Source organism: Galeopterus variegatus, unplaced genomic scaffold (genome assembly GCF_000696425.1).
Source record: "Galeopterus variegatus unplaced genomic scaffold, G_variegatus-3.0.2 Scaffold58, whole genome shotgun sequence".
Lineage (NCBI taxonomy): Eukaryota > Metazoa > Chordata > Mammalia > Dermoptera > Cynocephalidae > Galeopterus > Galeopterus variegatus.
In genome coordinates, this window is record NW_007726169.1 from 68,128 (window position 1) to 78,241 (window position 10,114).

The 10,114-nt window shown below is 40.1% G+C and overlaps 1 protein-coding gene across 1 annotated transcript in view; it reads left to right on the forward strand.

Moving 5' to 3' along the window:
• The window catches only part of RSPRY1 (ring finger and SPRY domain containing 1), a 51,754-nt gene extending 45,867 nt beyond the window's left edge, over nt 1-5,887 (forward strand). The window contains exons 14-15 of the mRNA XM_008574679.1: nt 1,229-1,333; nt 4,344-5,887. Coding sequence (XP_008572901.1) covers nt 1,229-1,333; nt 4,344-4,440 — 202 coding nt within the window. The 3' untranslated portion in view covers nt 4,441-5,887. The remainder of the gene's footprint in view (nt 1-1,228; nt 1,334-4,343) is intronic.
• Nucleotides 5,888-10,114: the final 4,227 nt, after the last annotated feature.

Below are 10,114 nucleotides of genomic sequence, written 5' to 3' on the forward strand. Positions count from 1 at the left end.
GGCCACTAGTGCCTTGCATGTGTGGTTGCCTTGGGTCTTGGGCCTCTCCGGGGAGCCACCTTTCTGTTCAGCTTGGACTCTGCCGGGCTGCTGGATCACGGGGCGGTACCGCAGGGTGTGTGGTCTCTGCTGAGCTTCCACCTCCCGTGCTGGACTTCTCCCTGTTCCGTGCGCTCTGGCCCGGGCTGCTGGGATGTGCCAAGGCACCGCAGAGCGTGTGGTCTCTGCAGAGCTTCCCCTTCCCCTGCCGGACGTCTCCCTGCTCCGAGCACACTAGGCCAGGCTGGGAATGGAGCCAGGTGCCTGTGGTGAAGCCTACTTGTTGGATCACGCAGTGGCGGCCCCAAAGGGTGTGTGGTTTCTGCGGAGCCTCCGCCTCCCCTGCCGGATGTCTCCCCTCTCTGTGCACACTGGGCTGGGCTGGGAATGGAGCCGGGTGGCAGCGGTGAAGCCTATCTGCCAGATCGTGTGGCGGTGGCCTCGCAGGGCATGTGGTCTCCGCGGAGCTTCTGCCTCCCCCGCTGGATGGCTCCCCGTTCCATATGCACTTGATGTTATGTTTTTATAGTTTAAATCGGTTGATTTGTGGGAGAGAGTGACGCTAGGGACTGTCTATTCTGCCATCTTGACTGGAACTACCTTTCTCTGCACTCTGAGCACTCCTGCTAAGGTACTTCAAATGTAGTCAGGAGTGCTGCCAGTTCAATCCACAAAACCGGGGAACCCCAGGATTGCAAGGTCCCTTGAGACCTGAGCTGCAGGCAAAGGAAGAGCAGAGAGAAGAGGGCCTTGCCTTCCTGGTCTCATCCACAGCAGACCAGTTTCAGAGGCTGGGAAGTCCAAAGTCCAGGGAACACATCTTGTGAGGGTCTTCTTGGTGGTGGCTTTACAGCAATGTAGCAGTCTCACATGGCAGAAAACGGCAGAGCCCAAAGGATTTGAATTTGGTTCCTGACTCTGTATTTTGTGACCTTATGCACATCATTTCCTTGAACTTTAATTTCTTTGTCTGTAAAATGGGAATGGCCATGCCTCCTCCATTCCCTGTTTCAGAAAATCATCATAAGATCAAAAGGAGATATCATGTATGAAAACTTTACTGCAAAAAGCTTAAGGTATACATGTATATCTTACATGTACAGAGCATTTTCAAAGCATTTCATATGCATCACTGCTAACAGGCCTCAATTATTGATAAAATTAACTTCAAACTGATTTTTCTCCTCAGGCACAGGCGACTTGCTCTGTTGAGGCAAGTCAGTATCCGAGAAAACTGCTGCTCCCTTTGTTGCGATGAGGTAGCAGACACACAATTGAAGCCATGCGGACACAGGTAAGAGGATTTGTTTGGTTATTTCCTCTTTTGAACGTTACATTAGGCAAAGTTTCCTCCTGTTCTTGAATTGCTTTTAAAGTATTACCAGTTCCATAGCTGTTCATCAATTATTATATCTAAAGTGGGCTGAATGAGGAATTAAGAGTTTGCCAAGTAGTATCTGGCTGTTGTCCAGAAAGCACCTGAAATAGCAGCTGCTTGATATGTAAGGCCTGTGTTTTTGTTTTATTTTGTTTAATCAATACCATATTTTAATACAATTTTGGCTTCACAAAATGTAAAAGGTTTAATGCTATTTATGAGCTTCCCAGGAAATCCCTTTTAGTTTTAGATCTTCCTCATTAACTTCTTATTTACACTCCTAACCATTGAGAAGGCAGCAGTCTCCATGCCATCTAACCAAATTGCAGCTGTATGAGATGAACTCAGAGCCTGGATCCTATAGAACAGTGTGTCTGAGCATCAGCAAGAGAAGCAAGTAAGATGGTCCCCAAGAAGACCATCCCAACTAAGATTAGAAAGGGCAGGAAGAGTTGAGCAATGTGGTGGCCCATATGTGAGCAACGCCCATGCTGATGGTCCAGCTATCTGTAATTCATCACACCCCATACCCTTGTTCTTATTTCTGACATAGCTTTAGCTACTGTTTAGGGTTCTAAAACCTGGAATGATGGACCCCAGTAATGACTCAGCCTGGGCCCCTGACTCTGTCTTTATAGTTGTTGTATTTTGAAATAAATAGGCTGTTATCTAATTGGCTGTTAAGAGAAGTGCATGCTGTGTATATTAGTTAACCCTTAGCTATAACAGTCTCTCCTGAAAGAAAAATATAGTGACTCCAGTTGTGATTAATGTTCTCTATCAACTCTGCAGCCCAGAATTTCTCAGTTTGGAGGTTTTAATTATCAGGGCCTTACAGACAGATGCAGAGTTTAAAGGTTGGATATCTTGATGCCCTTTTTGATCTTTGTTTCTGTAAGAATGTTAATATCCCAGACAGCAGGATATGGTTTTATTCATCTTTGAAGTCTCTGGCCCTTCTCTGTGGTTTTGTATATGATAAGGGCTCATTAATGAGGGCTGGAATGTAAAAACTTAGAACTAGGTATCTTAAGTATGATCATAGTCTCCATAATAGATATATCCAAAACAGGGTTGGAAGAGGAAATTAAAAGAATTATAAGAAAATTTAGCTCAACTTTGAGCAACAACAATTTTAAAAGGGCGGGGATAAAAAAGGAAATCTGGATAAAATGAGTTATAAGAACCCATTCCTAGAAGAGATTTAAAATCTCAGCATTCCTATTACCTGGAAGAATTCCTATTCAATAGAAGAAATTGAGATGATTATCAATGCTTCTTTTGCCTTCCCTCCCCCAAAGCACTAAGCCCAGCTGGTTTCACAGGTGAATTCTTTACAAGTTTCAGGGAATAGGTAGTTCAATTCTATTTAAACTTCTCCAGACCATACATAAAACAGAAAAACCACAGTATTATTTTTATAAAGGCTCCATGGTAAAAGCTGATAAAGAAAACACACAAAAAAGAAAAAACTGTTTTGTGAATATAAATCTAAAAATCTGAATAAAATATTAGCAAATAGGACCCAGCAACACAACCAAGGGGGGCCTATCTCAGGAATGCAAGGATAGTACAATATAGGAAATCTGTGTATATTCTCAAATAGACTGGGGGAGGGGGACAATTATTGTTTTCTTCAAGAATGCTTAAGGGGCATTTGTTAAAATTCAATACCTATTCCTAATAGATGGAATACTACAAAACAGAAATGGATGGAGGAAAGAAAACAATATAAAATAGGAATGGATGGATACTTTCTTAACGATATAAAAAAACATACATATTTCAGACAAATGCTAGCATCTCTTTAATGTTGACACACTAGCAGCATTCCAAGAAATGTTGGGGACAAGACAGGGATGCCTGTTGTCACCATATGACTTACAAAATATACAAAAATCAGTAGCTCTTCTAGCTATATGTATAAATAAGAACCAGTTAGAACATACAATTGAAGGGTCCCTTTTACAGTTGTCAAAAAAAAGCTATCTAAGACTATGTGCCAAGAAGTATGTGGCACTTATGTAAGAAAACTTTTGTTTGTTTTTGGTGGCTGGCTGGTATGGGTATAATACCGTGCTCTAACCAACTGAGCCAACTGGTCAGCTGTCCAAGAAAACTTTTAAACTACTGAGAAATAGAAGACTTGAATAAATTAATCTGTTCTTGGATAGGAAAACCCTTAGTATTATAAAGGTGACAGTTCTCCCTAAACTCTAAGTTTAATTTGGTCCATATAAAAAAGGCAACATATTTTTCCCCCTTTGAAACTAGACATACTAATTTAAGAGTTTAAAGCAAGAAAATTCTGAAAAAGAAAAGTTATGGAGAGGACAACCCTACCACATCTTAAAATATATTAAAATAAGTGTTAATAGATTGGTCCCTGTCTTTAACAAGAATGACAGAACAATGGAACAGAAGCCCCAAAATAGAACTAACTAAAAATGAAAATTTAACACATGATAAAAGCATTGCATCAAATTTGTGATGAAAGATGAACTGTAAATAATATTGGGATAAATGGCTAAATGTCTGGGGATAGCATTGTATCTCTACCTGCATATACTCATACACATCTATATGTTATGCTATATACATAGAGACTTCCTGGAAGAATGCACATGAACTTTTAACTTGTCCCTCAGAGGAGGAAGATTGAGGATCAGAAATGGGAGGGAGATCTATTTTTTACTTATATGAGGAGTCTTCAAAAAGTTCATGGAAAGATTCGTATTCTCTCTTAATACTGTTTTTCCACAAACTTTTTGAAATACCCTTGTATATTTACTTCATTTCATTTTTTAAATCATGTGTCATTATTACCCTTTCAATAAACAACTTGTTAACATATTAGATTTAGTTTGCAGGTACAGTTTGACATTTGAAGCATTAACTTGACTGGCTTTTATGTCTTTCTCCTCAGTGACCTGTGCATGGATTGTGCCTTGCAACTGGAGACCTGCCCATTGTGTCGTAAAGAAATAGTGTCTAGAGTCAGACAGATTTCTCACATTTCATGACACATGTGAAGAGGCATCATGGACTTATTTCTCCTCAGTCCCAGCCAATGTTGATAAGAAAAACAAAGGAAAAAAAATCTCTAATCAGTTGTACGCACATTGAAACTTATAGCCATGGCCAGATTTTATGCTAAAAATGGTAGTTTGTCAAAGACAAAATTCTCTTAGAATCTAATCCAACTTGCCATCCCTGAGAAATTCCTTTTGAGGCCAAGAAGAGCTGACTGCTAGCAGCCAGGCCTGTGGTACTTCCATGAAAAACAGTAGGAGACAATGCGTTCACAAGTGCTGAAACCACGCCGGAATTCTCCATGTTGGGTTCATTTGATTGTTTAACACAGGGTGTTTTGTGTCATATTCTAAAGTTTTTATTTTGGGCAGAAGTCATTATGGAGAATACAGGCTTTTCTGGGTTAAACATAACTTCCCATTGGTCAGAGAGACAACAGTGTATTAAGTGTGAATATTGCACTGCAAGACTTGAATCTATAAAATTAGAATCTCACAGGTCAATACTACAAGCAACAAGGAGAACCTGAAAGAAGGTGCACAGACTATAGAAAAAAAAAAAAAAACCCAAATTTTTTGATATTTCAGTGATTCCAAAGAACATTCTAGTTTTTTTTAACTGCAGAAACTTGGTGGTATTTTCACGTTCATGGTGTTTCTATCCAATTTCAGTACCCACATTTTGTGATGAAAAAATGTTTTACCAGTGCAGGAGGAATTCTTAAAATTAATTGCAACATTAGACTGGAGAAAACTTGGTATGTAGGGTATTTTTAAGGTATCATCAATCAGTTTTGTCTTTGTTTAAAAAATTTTTTTAATCAGTATTGTTTTTGAAAGTAATATACTTTGAAACTCTTGAACTAATAGTCTCAAAAACTCCAGAGGACAGTCTGAGAACACGTAGTCCTATTGTTTTAAATAAATACATGTTGTTGAATAGGAAATTCAATCATAGATTGTTGACTATGTCTTCATCAAAAGTGTTAATCCTCTCAGCGTCTCTGGTGAAGACTTTCAAGAGTTTGGTTTTTTCTCCCAGAAAATTGGAAGGTAGAATTGTAAATTCATAGAACTTATTTTATAATGGTGTACCTCAGCAGCTGCCTTTCAATTTATGCCAAGTCCTTACTGAGTTTATACTTGAATAGTAAATATGTCTTCTGAGTTTTAAAGTGTCTTAAACTCAATGCACATTTTCTTCTTCCTTTCCCACCCTTTCTTGTTTGTAGTTCATTCAACCTGTCCTGTTACAGAGCTGATTTCCTTCCTGGCTGTACTTGTTGGGGTGCTGGATTTTTTTTCCATGTCTTTAGTCTTCCATAAATCCAAAAATATACATAAAATATATATATAGATAGATATATGTTCTCTTCTTTAGCTTGTGGTGAATACAGTAATTTGCATTGAAGAATAAAACATCTGTTTTTGACTAAGATTTCACAACTTTCATTGATGCCTACTACTAAGATTCCAAGACTATATATTCTCAGATTTAAGGGCTACTTTTCAGGATAGGAAAGCATCAAGTATTAGAATTAAGTAAGGTTAATCAAAACGGGGAAAAAAAGTAAGCTTAATCATTTATTCATTCAACAAATCTTTATTGAGCATCTATTATGTGCTGGGCACTGTGCCTATATGGTATACAAAACATCTGTTTCTGGAGCTTACATCTGGTAGTGGAGAGAAGACAATATATTTGTGTTTATTGTAATAAATTTTTAGTGCCCTGAAGGAAAAGAAGCTCGTCTTAAGAATAGGAAAAGAATAGGGTCCTAGAGATGAGCACTTTCAGAACATAAGAAAAGGAAAAAAAAAAATAGGGTTTTAGAGAGAATGGGGGGAACCTAATTTAGATGGCGGTGGTGGTAGGGATCAGAAGAAACCTCACTGAGACAGTAACATTATTAAAACATAAAGGTGGAATTAGGACATAGCCAGGCAGAGAAACTGAGGACAAGCTTGTAGGACTGGGTAACTAGGTGAACACAATATTATAGGCAAAGGCCCTAACTAAGGAGGAAAGGAGCTCAGTGGGCTTTGGGATCTGATGAAGGCCCCTGCAGCTAGTAAGATAGGAAGCAAGAGGGTAGAATAGTATGCTCCTGGGTTGGAGAGGTCAGGGGACTGCTCATGGAGGCCATGTTAAGGTTTTTGTATTTTATCCAAAGTGCAGTAGAAAGCAAAGGAGTTTAGGCATGGAAGTTCCTTGATAAATAATTTTAAAAGATAGCTCTGGCTTCCATGTGGAGAGTGGAATGGAGAGGTGGGAGGGAGATAGATAAGCAAGAAATTAAAATAGTAAGACCAGTAAGGAAACTGAAGTAGGCCAGCTGAGAGGTGAAGGTGGTCTAAATTCAGTGGAAATGGAGAAAAATAGAAGGAATTAATAGATGATCTATCAGTAGTCAAAGGAATGCAGGAGCCTATCATCTTTCTAGAAATCTACCCTTGAAAGAGTTCATAAGATGGTCTAGTTCTCCAGTTCTTCAAGACCAAAAAAAAAGAGGACTTCCATATTAAACTGATTAAATCATCAAGGATAGAAGCAAAGTTGTAATGTTGGAGTTAATTTGAAAGGAAAGACATTTACTGCATAGAGGAGAAAAAACTAGGGATTAGCTAACTATGTGGAAGAGAGTAAACAGATCCATATTCTTCACTGAGTATAAGCATTTTAAGAGAAATTAAAAGCTAGACTTTTACTGCTGATATATTGTTACCTGAGGGAAAAACATAAAACAGTAAGTTATGGCATTTCTATGATTCATTGGAGAAATCCAGGGTTCCAGCCAAAAAATTTTTTTTAACAAATTGCCACCTTTTTTGAATGATATAGAACAGGAGGAACTCTTAGTGCCATTTGCATAGTACCAGGAAACAATGGTTCAATCACAGAAACAACTTCACCAGCAGAAAATAATTCTTGCATGAATTTCAACCATCTTGAATGTGTATCCATGAAAACAAACTTAAATCAAGATCAGCTTGTTGTGAGGCGCTCGCACAGAGGAATCCAAGACCATTGTTGGTTTTATAGCTCTTTTTGGTGTTATAGCACTTCACTGCTTGCAAGCAAGGAGAGAAAGAGCATTAGACTCCTATCTCTGGAATGAGGGAAAACGCCCACCTTATATAGCCAAAAACTTCCCGCCCAAGTTCTCATTTAGGTCCTCTTATGCAAATAAGGGATGCAAGTCTGTTAGTCCGGATTGGTTGGCTATGAGACATAGCTCATTGGTCAGTTCTGGAGCCTAATTTGCATGAGTGCAGGAAGCAAGCTAGGTTACTAAAGTTCACGATTAAGACAGTCAAGCATAAAATTTCTAAAACAGTTTGTCCAGCGGAAGGGGGCAGGTTTAACAATCAGAAAATGCTCAGGGTTCCCCACTACAAGCTCTTTCCAAGATTGTCCATCATTCATTTTCTATTTATTCACTTAGAAAAATTCTTAATGCTAACCCACAGAGGATTTTAAAAACTATTATTAATAGAAAAGCATTTAATATATTCAAATCAATTTTTTATTTTTCTACAAGTGGGAAAAAGTCCACCATTCTGTTGTCAGGAGAAAAACATTATGTTCAAAAAGAAAAATATTATGTTCTGATTTCCACGGCTATGGTTTAACAACACAGAGATTAGGTGCTATATAATCGGATGGTTGAAAAAGGCCCTTTGGAGTGGGCCTGGACACTGGTCGCACTAAGCCTTGATTTTCCAGTCTGTAAAATGGAGATAATACCCACCTTATAAGGGTTTTGTTTTTGTTTTTTCTCATAGGGCTTCAAATATTTCAATAGGAGACAATGTATTTATAAATGTTTAGCCCAGTATCTGGCACATGCCTGAGTAAGTGGATACCTGTTAAAAGAATTAAAAGGCAGCCACATATTTTTTGACATTCCTCACATCAAGAAATGAGTTTATATCTTCTCTCCTTAAATCTGGGTGGGCTCTGTGTCTGCTTGCCCAGTAGAATACAGTGGAAATGATACTGTGCCAATTTCCAATATGAGGCCTTTACCTGACTACCAGCTTCCACTTCCTGTTTCTTGAAACATTTGCTCTTGGATCCAGCAGCCATGGTGTGAAAAAACCCAAGCATCCCTGGGAAGACCTACATGGGAAGGAACTGAGACCCCCAGTCCTCTTGCCAGTATCCACAACTGAGCTCCCAGCCAAGAGCCAACACTAATTTGCCAGCCACGTGAACTCCTTGGAAGAGGCTCTTCTAGCTCCATTCCAGCTGCGCCAGCTGCCACCAAGTAGAACAGAAACTAGGTGTCCTTGCCAAATCGTGCCCAAATTGCAGATTAATGAGGAAAATAATTGTTTTAAGTCACGAAATTTTTTAGTAGTTTGTGACAGCAATAGATAACCAGAATAGATGAAATCAAGTTTCATTCCCCCACCACTCTTACCTCTTTCGTGATTTAGGAAGGGTGAGCAGTTAATTTCACCAGAAATAAGTGTGGTGTATAGAGAAAGCAGGTCATGAGGAAATTTGCTGAATTTGCTGGGAGCTGTGCGACCAGTGCTTGACTAAACAGAACTCAGTCCAGTAATTCAGCAAACCTTTTTAGATGCCTGTCTTCCTTCTGGTACCAATCAGAGTAATAATGAGTCTTGATCTCATCCTCCATACAACTGTGTCTTCGTAACCATCTGTATTTCCAGATCCCACGGATACCTATTTTATGTCCCTTCAAAGATGTCTGCTAATTCATTCGGTTTGGCGATCTGACCCTCAGTTCATAGCTTAAATCCTGTGTCTTCGTAACCATCTGTATTTCCAGATCCCACGGATACCTATTTTATGTCCATTCAAAGATGTCTGCTAATTCATTCGGTTTGGCGATCTGACCCTCAGTTCATAGCTTAAATCCCTGTAGTCATATACCACACATTTGGCCAAAAGCTATCATGCAACCAAAGAGACCAAATGCCTGTAGGGGTCCCATCAAGAGAAATCAACTGCAGAGACTCCTTTTTCAAAATCCGGCAGTTTTGGAGGGGACTTTTCCTGGAGCAAAGTTTTCTGATTTCTGACTGTGTTGCCCAAAATGGTTCTGACAGCTTTTACCTTGCATATTTAACCAAGAAACCAGTTACTGCTGAATAATCTTTATGATGTTAAGATTATGATGTAAATTACAAGACGTCCCCTTCCTGCCGTGGGGCTTTCCTTGCTCCAGGGGGACTGTCTTGCAAATCAGTTGTCTGCGTCCTAAGGAACTGGCTCTCAAGAGAGTTGGCAATTTACAGTGCTTTACAAACACCCTGTGAGGTGCAATTTAGGCATAAGTGAGAAAATTGAGCCTCTTGGCTTAGACTCCTTCATAAAATGGGGGCGACATGAGACTGAGTCACCAAGCAGCACGTCAGAGTCTCAGGTAGCCCATTATGTACTTACTGAGGCCCAGCAATCCTGCCCGACTCCATTTCCCTGACTTCCGCTCCATTTCGCCCCTCCCCTGACGTCGGAACACGCGCGCCTGTGATTGGCTGCCGCGACACGCAAAGCGGCGGAAGGGATTGCGGTGACCATGGTGACGGGAGGCTGGGCGCGGCGCCCAGAGGTCAGTAACAGACTTCTGGACCCGCCACGGCGGCGGCGGCGCTGGCGGGGCGGCCTGGCGGGCTGTGGAGGCCCGGCCGC